General features: G+C 43.5%; 1 protein-coding gene across 1 annotated transcript; it reads right to left on the bottom strand.

Moving 5' to 3' along the window:
• Window positions 1–1,311: 1,311 nt before the first annotated feature.
• RBX1 (ring-box 1) lies at window positions 1,312–23,577 on the bottom strand. Its single transcript, XM_083156633.1, has 5 exons — window positions 23,485–23,577; window positions 20,748–20,826; window positions 18,590–18,660; window positions 3,110–3,195; window positions 1,312–1,501 (listed from the first exon to the last, which is right to left on the bottom strand). Exons 1-5 carry the CDS (start codon window positions 23,560–23,562, stop codon window positions 1,489–1,491), a joined length of 327 nt encoding a protein of 108 aa, XP_083012759.1. The 5' UTR covers window positions 23,563–23,577; the 3' UTR covers window positions 1,312–1,488.
• Between the last annotated feature and the right edge of the window lie 342 nt (window positions 23,578–23,919).

Here is a 23,919-nt window from a genome sequence, read left to right as displayed (position 1 = left end):
ATATGTCCTAAAACTTATGATCTTGTTATTTCACTTGTTTTTTAGGTTGAACAAGTCTCTGGGATATTGGAGCTGCTCCTCCTGAAATTGCACCTTGATCACTCCAGTATCTTTACTTTTTAGTTTAATTTTTTCATCCATACCAATGGTTCCTGAATTTGGCTAGATTTCCAATTAGGAGCAGATGCAGGCTTTAAACATTAAAAACAATAAAGTATTTAGAATCCCAGTAAAAAACTTTATCACATGCTGCACAAGCCGTTAAATGCTTGTTTTTGGAGAACTTCTTAGGTCTCAAATTCAACACAGTAAATTTAAATATATTATGCTTTATCCTCCCTAATAGATTATATCCAAGCCCCTTCCTATAGCCTTACCTCACATAGGTATTGTACTGACCAGCTCCAGGGAGGTGCATCCGCTGGTTGCCAAGTCCCTTGGAAAGTAACAAGAAACTTCCTTACTAAGTTAAAGCTACGCCTAAAATGAACATTTGCAACTTTAAAGGAGAAAAAAAATAAAAAAAAAAAGTCACTAATGCCACTTGGACATGCGACCCAGCATTTTGCCCGGTGCAGTGTGACCCACTTTCACACTGAGCAGCAAATCACCCTGTTAAAAAATTATCAACCTGGTAATTTGCTGAATTACATGGGTATTTCTTCAGTGTGACCCTGGTAAAGGGCAGAGCAGGGCTGGCAACCTGGGATTTAAGACCCAGGTTAACCATTTCACACTGCACAAAGGGCCTTATTCTAGTTCACTCTGACAAAATCCTTCTTAGATGGACAAAACCATGTGCACTGCAGGTGGGGCAGAGAGACTAGTGCAGAGAGAATTAGATTTGGGTGGGGTTTTACTTCAAAGTGAGATCTATAGTGCAGTGTAAAAATAAAGCAGCCAGTATTTACCCTGCACAGAAACAAAATAACTCACCTAAATCTAATTCTCTCTGCACATTTTACATCTGCCCCCCTGCAGTGCACATGGTTTTGACCATCCAAGAAGGATTTTGTCAGAAAGATTGAACTAAAATAAGGCCCAAAGTGTGAAAGGGGTATATCTGAATGCAGTTTATCATAATTCCTCCTGTTCACACACAACAAAAAAAGAAATGTTGGTCTGGATTTCAGCTGGAGCTGTAGTGTGAAGCATGAGGCCCAAACGCTAGTTATTAGCAAGATGGATAAAGTTTACAATCTGTATGTTTTTGTTAAAATTGCATGTACACTTTATTGTATTATTTCTACATGTATTTATGCTTTACATGCAGTGTCATACTTTTCTGTTTGATTGTACAAAACACTTCACTTTTCTTAGGATTTGTGACTTTATTTAAAGTGGGGGAAAAATAAAACAAAAATAGTACAAAAAAAACATGGGAATAATATGAATATAACTGAAGTAGTCATATTGGAAGCAGGAACTTGGCTGGTCTCTTCAAGAAGGTTCTGAACATAAATAAGTGTATGCACATGCCCAAATCCTCTAATGACCATACCTAAGGAAAATAAAGATTTTAGGTTAAGCATTACTGGAAGACAAGAAAGTCATAACGAACAAAAATAACCCACACACATTTGAAAAGTCCAAACAAAATCTTCAAAATAGAAATATTATTTGAAGACATTCAATAGAATTAGGTAGCAACAGTCATTATTATGTGGAAATTTATACCCAGGGCTAAGTAGTCCGGAGCTTTTCCAGTGATCCGCAAAATAGCGAGCCAGCACAGGATTAGCTTCTCCTGTCCTGAATTATAGGTGTGACGCAGTAAAAGCACTGGTGACCAGCCCCAAATTTTACAACTTGCCTGGCATAAATCATATATATGACATTAGCCGGGAATGCATTAAACAGTTTGCACTCTCTGCTGCTTCTGCAAAAGTGCAAAACAGATTTAGGGGTATTCAATCTCCTTTCAAGAATAGTGGTGAGGCCCTATTCAATTACGTCTTTCGACAGCATTGAACAGGGTTTTTTAGCAGAACGGACCAGTCTTTAGAAGCAATCGGGCCCGTTCTGTCGAGAACGGCCTTGAATTGTCAAGTTCACGGACGCAGCTTGACGATCCATGGCCGTATCTCGCGGCCACGCCCCCTTCTTGGTGTTCGGCAGGGGGGACATTAAATCCCACCTGCAGAATCACTGTCGAGCCAGTCGAGAACTGGACAGGGTCACAGCGATGACCCAGGATTGAATATCACCATTATTCTTGCTGCTGTGCCCCCCTGGAATGAGGTTGCCATATTACTTCCAAAATAATGCTACAGTATGCCCACTGAGCAGCACACTGGGGTGCATTTGTGAGAAAAGTGAGGGTGGGGGCTCTGCCACTGGGATATAGTACCACTAGATAGTAGGGGCTTGATAACGCACTTTCTTCACTACACTGCAATTTTTAGTACCACTAAAAGCAACATGATTACAAAAGGAACAAACAAAAAACAAATTTGTTGAAAACTTTTGAAATCTGAAAAACACTGGATAAAATGTCCCCAGAAACAAGGGACCTTATTCTAGTCCGATCGCAGCATGGCTGCGTTTGCACCTGGTCCTATATTATTGGGATTTTTTGCGCATGTGCATGACAGACTGTTCACTGGGTGGGTCCATTAGCATATGGGAACGCCTCGAGTTTCATGGGCGTTCCAATGAGGATGCTGGCCGGTTTCATGCTAATGAGGCCATGGCAGAGGTGCGGGCAGCTGACATCACCAGATGTTAGCTGCCCGCCCATTTCCTTCCCAGCGTGCACGCGTATGTAACAGAATTGAAAGTCACTTTTATATGCGTGCACCTTCCACATCTTTTGATGGTCGACCATCGAAAGATGTAGGAGGTTCCTCCTGCCCTGCTAATAGATGTTACTGTGTAACATCCATTCGCAAGCCCCTGTTAGCGAGTCACCTTCGCAAATGGGTGCCGCCAGCCAAACATTCGAACAGCCTTGCGAATCAACCAGAATAACCCCAAAGTGTATTCATGTCTTTCAAGCTGGTCAGTGAAAACAATTGGAGGCTATTAAAATGCTACGTTTGCACAGCCTGCTCAGCATTTCTCACTAGAATATCTACAAAAGGACACTTAAAAAGTGCACAGTACATACTTTTGAAATTCCCACTCTCGATTATCCAATGGACAAACTTGTCGAGTCTTCAACCAGCGAGAGATGCAATGGAAATGAAATGCATGCTAGAAGACAAAAGTACATTTACTTATTGTTGTATTCTTCTACAAAAAGGTAGATTAGCTTAATTTAAAGTGTAATTATACTGCAACAATCTGGAGAGTTTTTTTTATCTCTGGACTAGTGATTTTTTTTTTTCATAAATATTTATTGATCCTCATACATAACAGTCAATAGGAATTAGAAACAAAGATAACAAATGAGGAGCAATCCACAATTTTGACATTTTCCAAATAAAACAGTAAATAAAATCCAAAAAACAAAACAAAAAAAAAAACATAACATGGTAACTCCGGTGTTGAAATGATGTTGAGAATAACATTCCAGAAATAGTAATTACACATGCATAGATGAAGACATCACATATTATTAAAGGATGGGTTACCAAAAATTTCAATAACAAAAATAGAATAAAGAACAAATCGCCTGTTCCAGAGACCAAGCCATCAACCCATCCATGGACTGATCCAGCCATCTAGCAGAAAATACAAGGAGAGAAGGGGAAAAGTAGAAGAAACAAAAATAAAAATAGGATTTTGGGTACATACCGGCAAATCCTTTTCTCGTCGTCCATATGGGATACTGGGTTTAATACTATGGGGATAGAGATCCTCTGCAGGAGAGACAGGCACATTAAAACTCAGTGTGGGTGCACTGGCTCCTCCCCTCTATCTCCCTCCACTAGTCAGTTAATGAAAAACTGTGCCGAAGGAGAGGTTTGTGAGGAGGTATGTGAACAAATAACGTGGTGAGATTCTCACAGCACACCCAAACAAAAATAAGAAAAAGAGGTGAATCATAACAACGGAGTTCACCAATAACTGTTGAATAAAGTCATATAGGACAACATGCCCTAACATTGAAAGGAACAGTGTCTTACAGCAGGAATGCCGCACAGAGACGGGCTCCCAGTATCCCATATGGACTATGAGAAAAAGATTTACCGGTAGGTACCCAAAATCCTATTTTCTCTACCGTCCAATTGGGATACTGGGTTGAATACTATGGGGAGGTCCCAAAGCTACCAGAACGGGCGGGAATGTGCGGAGTCTGCCGTAGAACCGCTTGTCCGAACTGGGAATCCTCCCTGGCCAGGGTGTCAAATCTGTAAAATCTCACAAATGTGTGATGACCTGACCAAGTTGCAGCCCTGCAAAGCTGCAGGGCCGAGACTCCCTGGGCGGCCTACGGATCTGGTTGAATGAGCCTTCAACGATGGTGGAAGAGAAGCCAGCCTTTGCATATGCCTGTTGAATCGTGCATCAAATCCAACGTCCAATGGTCTGCGTAGAAGCAGGAGAGCCCTTCTTCTGCACATCATAGAGCACAAAGACTATCAGTCTTACAGATTCTGGCTGTGCGCTTAACATACACCTTTAGAGTGTGAACCACATCAAAGGAAGAAGGTATATCCGGATTTGCAGCGCTGGCAGGAACAATTGGTTGGTTGAGGTGGAACGCCGACAGAACCTTTGGTAGGAAGTGCGGCCTTGTCCTGAGCTCCACCCGATCCTCATGAAACACCAGGTAAGGGCACTTACACGACAACAAGCCAAGCTCAGACACCCGCCTGGCTGAAGCCAAGGCCAGCAGGACAACAGTCTTCCAAGTAAGATGTTTTAACTCCGAATCCTCCAAAGGAACAAACCAAGTGGACTTCAAAAAGGTTAGAACCATGTCCAAGGCGCAGAAGGCGGTACAAAAGGGGGCTGAATCGGCAGGACCCCTTGTAAAAAGGTTTGAACCTCAGGCAAGGCCGCCAGTTTCTTTTGAAAAACACAGACAGAGCCGAGATCTGGACCTTTAAAAAAAAAAAAAAAAAAAAAAAAAAGAACCCAATTGAAGTCCCAGCTCCAAGCCAGCCTGAAGAAATCTTAACAGATTGTTCAGATGAAATACGGCTGGTGGCAAGCCATTCTTTTCACACCAGGCCACGTATTTCCGCCATATCACACGATAGTGAGAAGTCACCGGCTTCCTGGCTTTCGTCATGGTGGCAATGACCGAGGGATGTAGGCCCTTATGGCCTAAGATCCGCCGCTCAACCTCCAGGCCGTTAAACGTAGCCGCTGTAAGTCCTGAAGGGCCCCTGGAGGAGTAGATCTTTTCTTAGAGGTAGATGCCACGGCTCTTCCACTTGCATGGCCTCAATGTGCCCGTACCAGGCCCTTGAGGCCAGTCTGGTGCCACAAGGATGGCTTCTGCCCTTTGATGCTGAATCCGCTTCAGCACCCGCGCCAGTAACGGGAGCGGTGGGAACAGGTACACTAGCTGAAAATCCCAAGACCAAGTCAGGGCATCCACAGCTACTGCCCCTGGATTCCTGGTCCGTGCACAGTACCTGTCAAACTTGTGATTCAGCCGCGAGGCCATAAGGTCGATCTGAAGGAGCCCCCAAAGGTCCACGATGGCAGTGAACACTTGAGGGTGAAGTCCCCATTCCCCGGGATGGAGGTCGTAACGAATTAAGAAGTCTGCCTCCCAGTTGTCGACTCCCGGTATGAAGATTGCGACAGGGCTTTTACATGGTGCTCTGCCCAGGAGAAGAACTTTGTTGTTTCCCTCATGCACGGCATGCTCTTCGTTCCTCCTTGACTGTTGATATACGCAACCGTAGTCACGTTGTCCGACTGGACTTGCACCGCCTTGCCCTGTAACATCGGAGCCGCCTGTAACAGAGCATAACTGCAGTTTACTTATGTGGAACCTGGATTCCAGTGGAGACCATCGACCTTTGAGCCGGACTCCCTGCGTCACAGCTCCCCAACCTCTCAGACTGGCGTCCGTGGTTAACAGAAGCCAGTCCTGGATCTGGAAACACTGACCCGCCAATAGATTGGGCGAATCGAGCCACCACTGTAGAGAGCTTGGTCCATGCTGCTAGGCAAATCTTCCTGTGCATTTGCAGGGGAGACACAGAACACAGTCAGAATATCCAGCTGGAAGATTCTGGAATGGAAATCGGCCAAACTGGATAGCTTCGAACGAAGCCACCATTTTGCCCAACAACCTGAGGCAGAGATGAACTGGAACCAGAGGGTTCGTTAGGACCTCTCTCTCGCCTGTTGCTGTAGTGCAATGGCTTTTTCCACAGGCAGGAAAACCTTTTGTTCCGTCGTGTCCAGAATCATGCCCGGGAACACCATTCTTTGGCTCGGGATCAACGAGGACTTTGGAATATTCAAAATCCATCCGTGATCTCCTAGAAGCTGTATGGTCAGATTGAGGGCACTCCTCAAGGCCTCTTCTGAACCCGCCATGATCAGCAGGTCGTCTACGTAAGGAATCACATTTACCCTTTGAAGCCTGAGGAGTGACAATTTCTGCCATTACCTTCGTAAAGACGTGCGGGGCCATAGACAGCCTGAAGGGTAGCGCCTGAAACTGGTAATGGTCATTTCCCAAAGTAAATCTTAGGAAGATTTGATGTGGGGGCCAAATCGGGATGTGCTAATAGGCGTCCTTCACATCCATGAAGGCTAGGAACTCCCCTTGTTCCAGATACCAATTACTGAACGTAGAGAGTCCATTCTGAATGTCAACACCTGAAGAAAGGGGTTCAGTGATTTTAGATTCAGAATGTCCTGGAGACCCAAGGGGTTAGGTTTCCTAAACTTGCCTCGGTACTTGTTTCCTAGCACGGCCACAACGATCATGATCGTGGGCATCGTGAGTAAAAATCGGGGGCATCGCGGCCATCGTATGCACTAAAAAAATCGGGTGCGATGGTACCAACGCGATGGCCGCGATTTCCCATAGGAAACAATGTTAAATGGCTCAATTTACCCAAATCATCCTAGGGAACAATGGTAAATGGGCCAGAAACCCCCAAAAACACCCCTGAACAGTGAAATGTCCCCCCAAAAGTTGTTTACGCCACCCCACGATCAACGCGAACCCGAAGCGTGGCGAGCCCACGAGGGGCGGCGGTACGCGTCCTCCGACCTTTTCATACCCCCACTATCCACGTCGGCGTGGAGTTGACAATAGAATAGTGTGGCGAGCGCAGCGAGCCACCGAGCCCGAAGCGTGGCGAGCGCAGCGAGGGGACGCGGATACCTGTGAAGCCCGCGTTTACCTGTGAAGGTATCCACGTCCCCTCGCCAGGCTTCGAGCTCGGTGGCTCGCCACACTATTCTATTCTCAACTCCACGCCGACGTGGATAGTATGAAAAGGGTCGGAGGACGCGTACCGCTGCGCTCGCCACGCTTCGGGTTCGCGGGGTGGCGTAAACTACTTTTGGGGGGACATTTCAGGGGGTTTCTGGCCCATTTACCATGGTTCCCTATGATGATTTGGTGAAATTGAAGCATTTAACATTGTTTCCTATGGGAAATCGCGGCCATCGCGGGTAAATTGAGGCTGTCAATACCTAATTTTTCCCAGCATATAATTTCCATAATCATAATCATAATCATGCCCATAACATTAATAGAGTCTGAGATAAATATTATTCATATCTCATAAGTAAGGAAAAGATCGAATATTATTTTACATATTTTTAGATATCACATAATGTCATGTTTGGATTCAAAATGTGCGAAATTATAATAACTGTCAGATGACAGTTATTAGAATTCCATATGATATTGCACACACATGTTATTACAAATCATAAGTTCACATAAGATTTAAAATACAGTAACAGAGGGGCGTGTCTGTAGGCTAATGAAAGGAGGTGAATGAATGGTTCTCTGGAAAGCAGCTAAGCCAGTCATAGGATACTGTAAACAAAGGCAAGTGAAACCTGTTGAATGAATAGATTCTCCCCTCCCCCGAGAGTTCTCTTGAAAAGCAGGGGAAAATGTGCAAGTTCAGTATGTGTTTTTAGCAGGAGACGGAAGGAGTTATGGAACTGGACTCGCCAGGACATGATTGAGGAATGAGTACCAAATGTTTATTTTACTGTGTATCAGGCAGGGCTCGGAATATTGATAAGGGATAGAGCTATTCATGAGAGTATGGGTCAGGTATGGAGTGTTGAAGGTATGAGAAGGCGATATGATTGGAAGGTATGTGAAACGTGACTGTAAGAGATAAAGTGAGGATTGGAATCTGATATACATATGGGTATGTGTTGCTGTTATGATTTGTGAGCAAGGATATGTTTAAATTGGTAGAGATAGCTGTGTACGTTTACATGTGGACAAAGTGTAGGCCTAGAATCAATTGTAGACATGTGCTCAGGCTCAGGCCTGCAGTGTGGCTTTTGTATAGTTAATCGGTTAACATTGATGTGTGGACTGGCCCTTGTGTGTCCTAGTTTTGATTGCAAAGGAGTTTTGTAGTATATTGTATGGACTATATTGTATGAAAGGCAGTGAGGTGTTCTCAAAGGGACGCAGGAATCTGAACGCATGTGTAAGGCTATGCGTGAGCATGTATAGACTCTTTGTATTGAAGCGTGTGAATGCTTTGTGTGTGTTGTATAGCATGATGCTCGAATGGTGTGTGTGTATCAGCATGTGATGTGTGATTCAATTGTGTATGCTGCAGGTAAAGTGTGTTTGCTGAATGTGCGAGTTATTGTAAGAGTTGTGAGTAATTGCATGATGCAGGTTAAAGGTTAAATTTGGAGTAAATGGTGTGGAAAGTCAAAAGATAGTACAGTCAGTTTATGTGTGATCGCCAGGCGGAAGTTATTAGTCTTTAGTTAAGGTTCTTTTGTCTGCTATGTAGTGGAATCTAAAATGGCCGACAGTTATTATAAGATGGCGGAATGCCATGTGGCAGACTAACATGTGTTCTAGCTAAGATGGCCGACAAGTAGTTAATCTAAAATGGCTTCTTCATAGCCACGCCCCCTTCCCAGCACTGCAATTCACATACACAATATATAACACTGAGGTTAGCTTTATTTAAGGATGCTGGAGCAATAATCGTTATTATGTATAATACTTGTATTGTTATATTTTGTAATCCACGATACAGTTTCATCAGTTTACATTCATAAATAATATTCATTGGTTATAATATCTGGACATTCAATTATTGGTTGCGTGCGAAATGAATAAATTAGATAGACTTTGCATATATAAATAAATGTACTTCAATAAGGCATTTAACATTGTTTCCTATGGGAAATCGGGGGCATCGCGTCTGGACCATTTAAGCCTTTTTTAGCCGTGTACGACACAAGTTTTTTCAATGGGAAAATCGGGGGCATCACGTCGGCCGCGTCGCAGACCACTAAAAATTACACCTGATGCCCGCGATTGTGGCCGTGCTAGGAAACAAGTACCCTTGCCTCTTGTGCTTCTGTTGGCATTGGAGGCACCCCTGGCCTTGGGGCGAAACTTAGACCCACGAAAGGACTGCTGTGAGGGGCTTGTGAAAATGCATTTTACAACAGTGGGTGCTGACGGGAGGAGAGTGGATTTACCTGCCGTAGCCTTGGAAATCCAGTCATCCAGCTCACTTCCAAAGAGCCGCTCACCTGTGAAAGGAATACTTTCCACACTTTTCTTAGAGTCCACATCAGCAACCCACTGACTCAACCACAGTGCCGCCTGGCTGACACAGCCATGGCCGAATTGCGCGCTTATATTGCACCCAATTCTTTCTGTTTCTCACAAAGCACCCTTGCCGTGTCTTGAATGTGACGCAGATTGTCACCTATCAGAGCCACGGACATGTCCCCCAAAAAACCCTCCTGGATTTGTGTGGACCAAGTATAAATGGTCTTAGCCATCCAACAACTGGCCAGTACTGGGCGTTGGGAAGCCCCGCTAGCTGTGTACATGGACTTGAGCGTAGCTTCAAGTCGTCTATCCGCACAGTCCTTGAGAGTGGATACACCCGGACTGGTAGCAGTACCTTCTTTGAAAGGCGGGAAACTGAAGAGTCCACCACAGGTGGCTCCACCCACTTCTTTCTTCCCGCAGGATCAAAAGGGTATGCATGAGCAAACCGCTTTGAGAGCTGGAACCTCTTTTCAGGGTTCTGCCAGGCACTTTTAAATGCATTCTCTAACCGCTTGCTCAGGAAAATACACTGGCTGTCTTTTCTGGGTCATAAAGAAAGGATCCCCTTCAGTGGGTTCCTCCAAAGGAAGTTTTAAAACTTCCCTAATGGTTTTAATTAAGGGCTCAGACCCATGTGCCGAAGCCTGTTCCTGAACAGTATCCTGTTCCACCCCCCCCCCCCCCCCCCTCTTCATCTAGGAGGTCGTCATCATCCTTCTCAGTATCAAGGGCCATTGCCGCAGCAGGCCTCTTTTAAAGCTGTGCAGGCGGAGGGGTGAGAATATCAAACCTTGCAGACAAAATGGCCAGTTCCCTCTGCACCCTATGTGTCTGCCGAGTGTTTGTAGACAGCTGGGAAGCAACAGAGACCAGCAGTGTTTTAATGCTGCTGGCCCAAGCAGGCTCTTGACTATCTGCCTGCGACCCCCCAACAAGTTGTAGGGGTACACCACTGACCTCAGTGGCCACACCACTAGGCTGTGGTAACATATAAGGCTCACCGGTAACCTGAGACTGATGCTGGTATGAATTTTGTGCTGCACACCATGCAGGTTAATTTCTTTACCATGAGGAGGCTGCACCTAAACTCCACAGTAGCGCGCACACACACACACACACACACACACACACCTCAATCAAACTGATATCTGCATACTGTTTATAATTAGTGTACACTGTGTTAGCGACTACTGCAGTGTGTTAAACAAGTGCTTAACTAGCCAGTGGGGTAGAAATCAGAGCAAAATGGGGGACCAGTACACCCTAAACCTTAGCTCACAGATGAGAGAGAGAGCTGGTAGCATCACAGTGATATATCAAACAGTGTAATATACAAAGCTAGATAACGCTGCAGCGCTAAATCGCTTTTTAAACTTGCTGTCTCTGCCATGCTGACAAGGATCTGGATCCACCACGCCACCAAGGAGCTGTAATGGCGACCTCTGGAAGCATGAAGAAACAGGAAGCAGAGAAAGCGCGTGCCCAGAAGAGCCTGGTACCGCTCTGAGTGAAGCCCCACCCCTGTACACGGAGCTGGCGCTTCCCCTGACTCCCACGAAGCAGGACAGCTGCTTGGTCAAAACAGCGCCCCAAAATAATAAAACTAAAATTAAAAAAAACTGTAGAAAAGAACAAAAACTCTGGAGCATCCAGAATGTGACTGAGGCACATTTTTCTAAACTGACTAGTGGAGGGAGATAGAGGGAAGGAGGAGCCAGTGCACTGACACTGAAAGTTTTAATGTGCCTGTCTCCTGCGGAGGATCTCGATCCCGATAGTATTCAACCCAGTATCCCATTGGACGGTAGAGAAAGAAAAGGATAGAAGAGTGAGGGGGGCAGTGTATACCATAATAGCTATATTATAACTGGGGTCATGGATTCTTTATGGAGCGATGCCTCCAGCCAGTCCATGGTAAATAGAAAAGGTAATCTAGAGGTTGCCATCTCTAGAGAGGGAGCCAAAATGTGAATCCACTGCTGTAAGATAGCTTTCCTTCCAACCGCTGAAAGAATTGTTTTTTTTTTTTATTATCATGTTTGTGGACAGAAAGTTGGTCCGCAATATTACCAAATAACGCCCATGATCAGTACAATGGAAGGTAAATTTTAAAGGAGGAGGTAGCGAAATTATGTAGGGCAGTGGTTCCCAAACTGTGTCCCTAGGCACACTTGGGTGCCTCAGGACACTTGCAGGGGTGCCTTGGGTTGGTGGACCAAGATCAATTCATATTTATGGACAATGTACTAGGCAAAACCAGTGTTTGTGGCTGCCAATCATAATATATGTGGACATACAGAAGCAAATCCTGTCCCTCACCAGATAACTGTGACAAACACAATGCACTTAATTTTATTTTTTTCTGAATTTTTCGAGAAGAAGCATTTGGCCTAGGGGTGCCTTGAAAATATTTTGATGCTCTAGGGGTGCCACGATTCAAAAAGTTTGGGAACCACTGATGTAGGGTATTCCAAAAGGTACGTGGGGCAAGGCCAAAAACAGTGGTATAAATACGCCTCATGTGAGTGACATTTTGGACAATCAGAAGTATCAGCAGTGCCCATCAGATAACAAAGCTTAGGGAAGAAGTATGCTATAGGACATCTCTAGGTAAGAGCTAGCAGGTATAAGCTTAAGGTTAAGTAAGAATGTGGATAGAATGGTCTCGGGGACAAGAGTCGTGGTCTGTGAGGACTATTTGTGAAGTCATATATCATAATTAAGGCTGAAAAAAGAAGTTAGTCCATCAAGTTCAACCTATCTAACTTGTAACTACTGCCTTGAGTAAGTCCTATCTATACGATTCCCTTAGTGGCCAAAAATTCATCCAGTTTTGATTTAAATTTATTAACAGTAGTTGCTGTAACCACCCCCACCGGCAATGAGTTCCAGAATTTTACTGCTCTAATGGTGAAGAATCCTCTTCCTAATTCAGTACAGAATTTAAATTTCTTCGAGCCTCAGTACATGCCCGTGTCCCAAGTATAGGCCTGTTAGTGAACAAATCTCCCAGTTCTATATGATTCCCAATCCTGTATTTGAACATACTAATATCATGTGAATGTTCTCTGTAAAGCGCTGCAGAATATGTGTGCGCTATATAAGAAACTTAATAAAATAAATCACCTCTTAACCTCTGTTTCGAGTGAAAACATATTTAGCCTGGTTAACCTATATTTGTATTCTAGTGATTCATGACCTTTTAATAGCTTAGTCGCCCTTCTCTGTACCTGTTCCAAGTAATTTATGCCCTTTTTAAAGGTGCGGTGCCCAAAACTGAACATAATATTCCAAGTGTGGTCTCACGAATGCCTTGTAAAGAGGCACTACCACATTGGCATCCCTTGAATCCATACCCCTTTTAATGCAGTGTGATGTTAATGTGTGTGATTTGCTTTTGCTGCTGCACTCAAACAGTGGGCACGATTACTTAATTTTTCATCTATGATGACCCAAGTCCTTCTCTACAACAGAATTCCCTATGATAACTCCATCTAGCCTATAAGAAGCGTGTTCATTTTTGTTCCCATAATGACTTACTTTACATTTTTCAACGTGAAACTGCATTATCATCTTTCCAGTTTGCGAAGTTTTGGGGATTCCCCAAACGATACTGCGCTTGGTGTTGGAGCAGCCCAAATAGGATTTTTCTATAGTATGTGGGGTATTTTTTGATAAACGCAAAAAGGATATTTAGGCGCTTGTTGGAAGATCTGGGGGATGGGGGGGGGGGAGATGAGGATGGTACAAGAGCAGATTTGGTGAAATTGAGAAAAGGAATAAAGCAAACAAGGAAAAATGAAAAATGAACAAAAACAAAAATAAAATAAAAATGAAAAATAATAAAAAAATTAAAATAAACGTGCATAATGTTTACACTCTTTTGTCTATTTTGAGGGAGCGACAGTCCAGTTATTTGTATAGTGCTGACTTGCCCTAGCAATCTAACCTGTTCTACAGGAGAAGACGGCAGCGTTTCTGCTGTGCAGCGTCTTCCGTGTGCTGCGGGCGAGAGGTGACGTCACCCGATTCTCCGGCTTCTGTTCGTGACTTGCGGCAGTAGCTGGAGCGGGTGGCAGATGTCCTTCTTACTGTCCTGATGTCCCTCTTAAATCGAATCTTAATCTTAAGAGGGACATCAGGACAGTAAGAAGGACATCTGCTACCCGCTCCAGCCGTCTTCTCCTGTAGAACAGGTTAGATTGCTAGGGCAAGTCAGCACTATACAAATAACTGGACTGTCGCTCCCTCAAAATAGACAAAAGAGTGTAAACATTATGCACGTTTATTTTAATTTTATTTAATTTTTATTTTTATTATTTATTTTTCATTTTTATTTTATTTTTCATCTTTCCAGTTTATTTAAGTCACTTTGTAGTGTTTCCACATCCTCTCCCGAGTTGTACAGCCATCCTCCATACATCCGTATACCTCGCCCTACTACAACTTGATCTTCCCTTATCTTACAGGAATACATACCCCATGGAGAATTGCCACTTTATTGAACAGATATCTACTACTAGAGACTTGTGATTATAGTATCTCAAATAGAATCTTGGCACCTTCTTGTTTATATTGCTCGCCATCAGATCTATCTCTGGGACTCCAAATCTGTTCACAATTTGTCTGAACACCTCTGGGTTTAGCTCTTATTCTCCCGGCAACAACTCTGACTTAGATAGTCTGCTACTGTGTTGTGTATTCCTGGTACATGTACGGCCGATATGGATTGTAGATTTTTCTCTGCCAATATCATAATCTTCTGTGTCAGCAAGAATAATTTTCTGCTTTTTGTTCCACCCTGGTGATTTACATGTGCAACCACCGTTGTGTTGTCGGACATTATCCTTAGATGTGATCATTCGAACGTCTTGTTAAGAGAACATATTGCTCTCCATACCGCTTCCATCTCTCTCCCTCATATCGGATGACATCATTCTCTCCTTTGCTGACCCAATTTCCATGTGCCGTTGTGTCTCTGACATGAGCTCCCCAACCTGATAGGCTGGCATCTGTTGTAAGCACCAATACCCGTGGCAACACCAGACTTGTCACCTTGGTATTCAGTTCCTTCTTCCACCATTGAAAAGACTCTCTCGTCCTCCAATCCAGTTGAATCGACACCTTGTCACCTTGCCCTTATTCGGGCAATCAATGGAATCAGCACTTTCGTGAACACTCTTGGAGAGGTTTTTAGCCCAATTGGTAGGCATCTGAACTGGTAATGTTTTACTAATATGGAAAATCTCAGGAACCTGCCGTTTCCTTCTTCTATGGGTACATGGTAATACGCATCTTTTGGATCTAATGATGCTAGAAATTCTGTTCTTTTTATTCCCATTACAATAGAAGTCATTGTTTCCATTCGAAACTTCTTGGTCTTTATAAACAGATTTAGGTCTCTTAGATCGAGAATAGTTCTGTACCCCCCTGTGCTCTTGTCCACTAGGAACAAGTTGGAATAGAATCCTCTCGTGTTGTCCCACTGGTACCAGCTCCACTGCTCTTGTTTCTAATAATTGTTGAATTTTTAACAACATGGCATCTCTTTTCTTCCATATTCTTGATTCTAAAAATCTGTTTCTTGGATATTTTTGAAATTCGATTTTGTAACCCTCTTTTATAGTTCTGGTTACCCATATGTCCTTTACTGATTCCTCCAAGACTGTCGCAAATTCTAGTAGTCTGGCTCCAATTATTCTTTGCTCGGCATAGTCATTGCTTCCAATTTCTTCTATTAGATTGCCAAAAGGACTGCCGTGATACTCCAGTATTACCTCTTCTACGAAAGTCATGACCATAGTAATTACGACCCGGTCTGTAGGACTTAGCCTCTATGTACTGTGTCTTAGATGAATAGGGTATAGGGAAACGATTTCTTTTATCCTGCGGTAGCTTTACTGATTTGCCACCGGATATCCTTTGTATCATATCATCCAGTTTTTTTCCAAATAAAAAGGCTCCTTCAAACGGTAAAGTGGTTAGCTTATTTTTGAAATGTGTATCTGCACTCCAAGCTTTTAACCACAAGGCTCTTCTGCCGGTCACTCCTGCTGCCATGGATCTGGCTGCAAAGGTTACTACGTCCAGCGAGGTTTCGCACATATAGTCAATGGCTCTTTGCATAACCTGAATATTTCTTGACAGATATTTTATCTTCTACATCGGTTTGTAATTCCAAACTCCACAATCTTAAAGCTATCGCTACTCCAGACTTCAAAGAAACTGCTGACGATATGTGCAGCTTTTTTAGAGCACTTTCTATTTTTTTATCCATCGGATCCTTCAGTGCTGCCCCATCTTCTAGTGGTATCGTAGTTTTTGATGTTACTTCTGCCACAGCAGCATCTATTCTTGGAACTTCGCACCAACTCAGGAATTTCTCTTCTTTAAACGGATACATTTTATCATTTCATGGAAGTCTCCCTTGCCTTTTATCCATATTCACCCACTCTTTGGATATCAGCTCCTTCATTACCTTATGCACCGGGAAGCATCTTCCCTTTTTTGTTCTATCCTCAGGTTCTTCTGATTCCTCTTTGTATTTCATAGCTTTGTAAATGTTTTTGAGCATATTCTCTACTACTTCCAGATTAAAGGATCTATTTTCATCCTTAAGTTCCCCAGGTTCTTCACTAGAATCCTCATCCAATTCTTCAATCTCATCAGGAGGAAGCATCATCTAGTAACCCCGCTTGAGTTCTGGATCTTTTTGAACCTTGCATCTCTAGGAAATCTTCTTTTGACATAAAGTATTTCTTCATCCAATCCATCAATTTAGCTATCATCTTGGCCAGACATATCCTGTGTATCCTTCTTAGTCACACAATCTGCGCATACGGTTTCCTTTTGTGAACTGTGAAATTTCTTATCACAAGCAGTAGATGCAATGTTCTTCTTAGCCGTCTTCTTCTTAGGTGAAGAGGGCACACTATAATGCGATATGTATATAGCCCAGATCAGTAACCAATCTAATAAAAACCAAACTAGTGCCAAAAAAAAAAAAAAAAAAACCCTTTGCTTACCTAGTCAGGGCAATTTCTGGCTGAGGGAGGGAAGGAGACTCCATACTGCACACCGCTTCTGAAGTCATCATACACTGCACTGGGATACATGCTTGTTCCAGCTTAAATCCCTGTTTGTAATTACATGTCCATTCCGCAATTATTACCTCCAGAAACAGTGTAATTTTTTTAGTTCCTACCTAGTTTCCCACTAGGCGGAACCAAAATGCCTTTTTCTTGTTTCCCTGCGGTCCCCATTCTGACCGCACCGCCGGAAGTAACTGGGTCCCGACTTCTGGTTTTGATTCCGGCGTTTACTACTGCATCTTGCTGCCATGCTGAGTAGGACCAGCCTCCGCTCCTGACACATCCATCATCCGGGGCAGACCTGCGCCACCAAGGGTAAGTGTCAGAGCTCAACTCTATGACACATTTGTTGTTATGACCCTGGGGCTGCAGTTCGTTTTGGTGCACATAGCTGCATAAGCTTTTTCATAATGCTGGGCAATAATCCACAGGAACAAACCAATCAAGCCCCGGTACTAGTGGCAGGAATCTTGAAGGCCACACTCCACAGTACCCTACTTCCCTCCGGGGAGCCACCCCTATGTAAGCGTTTTTACAAATAAACATAAAAAACTACTCTATACCTGTCCATCTATGACGGAGACAGGAGAAAAAGACACACAGGAGGGTGAGAGGAGGAGTATTATACCCAAGGTGGGCGGTACCTGTAAAAAACATCCTGTCTAAAGTGGAAGGGGGCGGGGATAACCCAGTGTCATGGCTGCCATGGGGATTGTAGAAGAAAATGTATTTTATTGCTACTATGGGGTAGATTACCTGTTTAATAATACAGTAGCTAAAGATAAATTATATTTAATCCCCTCGCATTGCACAAAACCTCACTACACCCGACCTTGGCTGAATAAAAAAAATAATAATGTTATACATATGTGTGGATCTTATTAGATTTGATATGTTTTTATTATGTATTAGTTTACATTTTATTCATTTATTAGGTGTTATTGCATAAATTTGAGTTTTGAGATTTATAATATTTATATTTTCCCGCAAACGCAACTTCCGGTAGCAGCGGATTATGCACTTCCTCCTACTGCATCATCGTGGACCATCCTTTGACCATGGGAAACCCGGACAAGGACCCAAATGGGTTATCAAAATCACGTGTACTCATAAATGGGGGTATAAATATGTGCTATATTGATGTTGACACACACTTCTGACGAAGGACATTACGGAGAACTGTATAATTTCAGAAATACCACTACCCTAAAAGGGGACGCTGAAGTTATTTGGAAAAGCCCAGCTGTTATTGCCTTGAGGATTTGTTTCATGCGATTTATATACCACATACTTGTGAGAGTGTATCTCAATGAATAAAATTTGCTCTATTTACTTCAAGACGTATTGCACCAATTGCTGTTTTGTTTATATCTCCACAACTCCAAGGCTGGTTCTTTATCTCCAGCCAATTCACTTTGAACTGTCATGTTACAGGCTGGGTTTGAAGAATAACAGACAGGAGATGACTGGCTGGCGATAAAGTATCAGCCTCTTTATCACTTCATCGGGCTTAATAAAAAAAAAAAAAAAATTTTAATCATAGGTTTAACCTCAGAATAATATACACAGTGATGTCAAATTGTCTATTTGATCAGTCTGTGCTGTCAAACTACTGTATTGGGAGCACTTTTTCCAATATATTTAGACTGGCAGATGTTAAAGTAATTACAGGGGCCAAAAGGTAATCACCACTACTATTGAATTCAAACTCTCCAAGCAGACTTACCAATTCATTTATAAAAGTCTGCACACGTCCTTAAAACATTTCTTTATTATTTTCTACTCTTGTTTGTTTAATATAAGTGGGGAAAATGCAGTGTTATATTACAGTTCAGGTACTTACATTACACACACCCCAAGCCACTGTACATTCCTCTGAAGTGGCAGATGCTTGGTTTGCTTGACATTCTATACCTAGGAAAAGGGAAATTAAAAGAAATAGTGCTTTTACTATACTTACACCAGTAGCTGAATACAAACAAGCATATTAACCTATTTAGGGACAAATGTTTAATTTAGAGATACAGTATACTAGTTTAAAACTTTTTAAATAAAATATATTTTATTGAAAAGATAAGATGAAAATAAATAAATGGAATTGCTTTATAAAGCTCATATGCAAGTATCACTGAAAAGGTTAAATTGCCTTCAAACAGTGTTGCTGATAGTACAAAGCATTAAAAACAAACTTTGAATAACAAATGTGAAAAACCAAAAGTCTAAAGATAAATTTGAAAAAAAAAAAAAACCTATATAGGTATGACTGAGGAAAGCTATGGGCTGCCTTGTTGGGTCATGTACAGGGATTTATTGCTAGCAGGACTCAGCCTGCAGACTTCCCTTCTCCTACCGATCAGAATATGCGGCCAGGACCGTGCAGGCGAATCCCCGCCTTCCATACGGATCGCCACCTCCGTCCGTACGCGGATATGTGGCGGTCCGCATGAAAGTGCACGGGGATACGCCTCCTCCATCTTGGGAGCAGCCCCTGCATTCGATGGTCGCCGAACATCGAATGCAGGGCCGCACGCTCCACCAGCTCCCGCCACCCTAGACCACACGGACACTTGTCCGTATGAAATCATGTATGGGGGCGGGCAGCTGACATCCGGCGATGTCAGATGCCCGCCCCCTACACAAGCGTCACGGCTTCATTACCATGCATACGCCCCGCGTTTGCATGGGAACGCCCATGAAACGCGGGGCGTATGCATAGGGTAATGAGGCTAAGTAGCCCTACACGCCCCTCTCCGCCCCCTGTGCGGCGTATAAAGAATACGTGCGGCGAAACCGCTTGCACATGCGCAGAGTGACCTCTGCACATGCGCAGTCCAAAAACATCGGCGGTACGACCGCATGCGGATAAATCCGCACCAATCAGAATAAGGGCCTATGTGTCACTGTCGCCTCCTCCTGGTGCTGGCTGATGTTATTGGCCCACTTGTCCCTTCGCCTCTCACTGCATGGCTGGCAGAGAGGCTGCAGCTCACTAATTAACACTTAACAGGCAAAGCTGACTATAGGAGAGGAGCCCATAGACACGTGCCAGGATTTCACTCACCCCATCCCTCCTGTTGCTGCTGCCAGTACTTTTATTTAGTTCTAGAAACAATGGACAGGGGCAGAATCCTGATTGGTGAAGCACGTGTCCTGGAGTGTGCCTTCTACAGTACAAAGAAGCAGTCTTCATTCCTCCCTACCCCTCTCTGAGTCGGTGTCTCACCCCCTGACAGCAACACCTTCCCTCTCCCTCTTTCCCCTCCCATTACAGTGTGGGGCGTAATGTGAATAGGTACTATTATGTGGCCACAGCCCTTCCCCACAAGTCCAAGCCATAATTTTTTAGTGCAGGCCTTCGGTCTTTTCTACTATATATGTGTATATTGCTTTATGTGAGTGGGCCAATTGATACTCCCCCATCCACAATAGCCACAGCGAGGGGCACCCAAATTTGTGTTTGCTAACAAAAAAATAAAAATGCTTGGCCCAGCCCTCTGCTGAGGGTATATGCCATATGGGGAAGAGGAGGATGCTTCTGTATGTGCCATGTTGGGGGGAAATGAGCCTTTATTCTGTTAGGACCCTTTGCAGTGCAATTTCAGTTACAGTTTTGCTAAAATTGCAAACGTTTGCCATATACAGGGCAAGGCAGCCCAGCATGAGAATGTCTGCTCTGTGATCAATTTATTGCTCAGTATACAATTTCCTTTTATCATGGAAATGGGATTGAAGGTCTGGAATGATATAGCTTGCACAGTACATGCTATATTGTTCACCTGATCAGGAGCGGCGTTTATTGGTTAAAAACATTCTAAAAACACCCTTGTATGGCCAGAGCATCATCAGAAAATTTGCATAGGTACTCAGAGTGGGTACGCCAAAGAATTCAGGTCTAATCGAGGTTTAGGGAGTAGTTCCTCCACACCGAAATTAGATGGAAAGAGACCATCTGTTAAGGCCAGATTAAATGCAGTGTGTGTGTGTGTGTGGCTTTAACTTACACAAGTCCATTATGTGGTTTCTGCAGATAGCACAATTATCAACCACAATGTCCCAGGCCCACAGAGCAACCGCATTCCACTGTGTAAAGATAAAAGGGACAAACATTTAAAGAAGTTAACAACAAAACATTTAGAAGCTATATTTTAGATTTACTCTGAAATGTGATAAAATAGTAGATCGCTGTCAGGGAAGGGGGACCGCCAAGGGATTCCCAACACTGACCACTAGTGGGAATCCCCGGCAATCCACTATATACACTTAAGCGTGTAATGCACTATGCTGATTCCCGGCCAGTGGTGATCAGAGTTTTGGTTCCCATGGAATAAAAAAATAAACTGGCATAGCCCAGAAATCTTGTGAACTAGCCTGTGGCAGCTGCTCAGCCCAGAAGATTTCCGGCTGTACTTAAATGGTTAATTTATCAAACAGGGCAGGACAGAACAATGCATTATGAAATACATAAACTTTTGAGTCATCCATATTTAGGCTTTTAACATGTCAGAGGTAGAAATCACAGCAGCCGAATCCTGACCAGCTGCCACAGATGCCAGAATTCTGACATCACTGGAAGTGCAGATGCTGCAATTCCTTCATTTACCAATATCTTCAAATCCAGAAATTTGCCAACAATTTCAGGCTCCCTTAAGAGCCCTACAGTTGTATGGTCTTCGACCTATGGATGAGTATCATCTCTCAAATTAGCCACACTATTCTGACATCCCACTCGTGGAAGACAGTGAACTTGTTTGGGATGCAGATCTAGGGAGCCTCTTTTCTTTTTGAAAAACAGGCCCTTCCCTAATAAAATCTATGCCCCCTTCTTGCCCATCCCTCGCCTCGATGCTTACTTGTCAATCCGTTACCTAGTCACATCAGCTTTGCTGCTAAACTATAAACAGCCAACGCATGGAAACAGTTAAAAATGTCAGCTGTCTAGGTGAAATAGGAGGTTTATAAAGCAGTATGCTTTGCTTACACATATTCTGGACATACAGTATTAGGGAATTCGGTACTTATGTATTATCTGGACTCCCATGTTAAATGCACCCCATTTTTTCATACCCCCTACAATGCAACTACGCATGGAGTTAATTATATATAGTGTGGCGAGCGCAGCGAGCCACCGTGCCCGAAGCGTGGTGAGCCCCGCGAGGGGACGCGGTCTCATAAGAAAAACGGGAGTCCAGATATTACATAAGTACCGGGAATTCAATCCAGCCAAAGAGTGCAATCAGTCTTTGACACAGCGTTTAAATGCATGTAATGGCAGCCCAGTCTCCTGGCCAAAAAAGAAAAAAGTGCTTGCTTCACGACTGGATAATGAACACTTTTGTGCGAGATTCCACTGCCAAAAAAAGTGCGGTGGATGCAATGCAGATTCATCCAGGAAAAGGCATGTGTCAACAATTGAATCTAGATTAGTAAAACACATTAAACAGTGTTTGTCACAGAACATTTTGCCGGCAGGTGGCATTCAGAAGTAGCCAAATGGGGGCAGTTTAACCCCCCACACCATATGGGGAGAACACTGCAGTTTAGAAGTGTTTGTAACTAATTGTGGGGCCCAGGACTGACAAAATGGGCAGGTACCCTAGAGGGAAAACACATAGTACCCCTTTCACACTGCAGCTATAACCCGCTAATTTGCCGATATTTAACAGTTTCAAAACAGTTATAGCTGCAGTGTGAAAGCGCCAGTTTCTGACCAGATATTTTTGAGTGTGAACAGTTCTGAACCAGTATTTTGAATTTCACATTGGTGTGCAAACAAGGACTCCAAGGCAGCAGCCACCAGTGCTGTATCTAGAAGACCAAATATGACAGGCAGGGACAGAGGCATTTCAAATACCATGAGCCAATCAGAGTTTGTGGACCAGCAAACAATTAGCATAGAAACATAGAATTTAACGGCAGATAAGAACCATTTGGCCCATCTAGTCTGCCCCTTTTTTTTACCCTTCAGGTAAAAAGCAGCTTGCTGTCAGTGCCACATTTGAAATGCAGTGGTCCTTGTATGTACATGGCTGCTACTATAGATACAGAACTAGTGGCCTGTCACTGTCCCCAGCTCCGATACCCAGGATCGCTTTTCTGTCAGGTCTGAAGTCCCCACAGTACCCCCCAATGGCAGTTCTGATCACTAGTATACCCTTTCTATGCTGGGTGCAAGAGATACAGTATGTATGCTGGGGGAGAGGAGATGCCTATGCCTCTATACATGACATAACTTATTTTGTAGGTGTTCACATTATTGCAACCCAGTAATGCCCATTTAGCCACAAGAGAAAAAAAGGCCAAGATTCATTCTAGTCACAGCCACCCAGAAATATACAGCGGTGTTCTCTTGAGACTACAGAACGTGACTTTTTTGCTCATATTTTAAGAAAACGCCGCAAGTAGCGCCTCGTTCAATTCAGAGCCACATCCAACAGGTTGGGATGTTTCACTGCATTATCCCAGCACCAGGCGTATGAGCACATTAAGCTTTATATTCCCACGTGAAGCATTTTATGGCTATACTAAGCGAACACCGCATTAGACACGGTCACATAGACCATATGAAGTACGGAGGTTCTCGGTGAAAGCTCCACGACCTCCTCACATGCCCGCCATGATTGCTTTTGGAAGCTGTCAGTCAAACGATAGGAGGGAGCACGCATACAATAAGTACATTTCTTAAAATGGATTTCACCGTAAACCAAAACCTCGCAGTGATACCCAGGAGGGGCCACCTACCTTCTTCACCTCGAACCGCTTCTTACCGGCGCTGTTGTTAGTTCCACTAGGAGTATCTACATCCATCGCAGCAGCCATTTTGAATGATAGTACATTCCGGTTCTTTATTACGCATGCGTTAGTCAGAAGCACCTCCGTCATTGTCATGTGACGATTTCTTAAAGGCGCTTACCGGGGGCGTTCCTTTCTGCTGTGCTGCTGAGTGCTCGGGTCCCAAACTGAGAACAAGGAAGTAGATGCTCCTCGTAATCAAAAGAAAAAAAATCCCAGAAACACGACTTTCATATTATAAATATTATTATTTTAAAATTCTTAGATGTCTATTCTATGCAAATAAAACTATAAGAAATGCAAACAGATATCACACTGATAAACTCCTAATCCCTGGGTAGTTATGTGAATAAGATGGTTATAGCTTGTAGATGTTGGAAATTA

Source organism: Crinia signifera, chromosome 8 (assembly GCF_055691185.1).
Source record: "Crinia signifera chromosome 8, ASM5569118v1, whole genome shotgun sequence".
Classification (NCBI taxonomy): domain Eukaryota; kingdom Metazoa; phylum Chordata; class Amphibia; order Anura; family Myobatrachidae; genus Crinia; species Crinia signifera.
The sequence above is the reverse complement of the archived record's forward strand: the minus strand, read 5'-3'. Positions and strand labels throughout refer to the sequence as shown.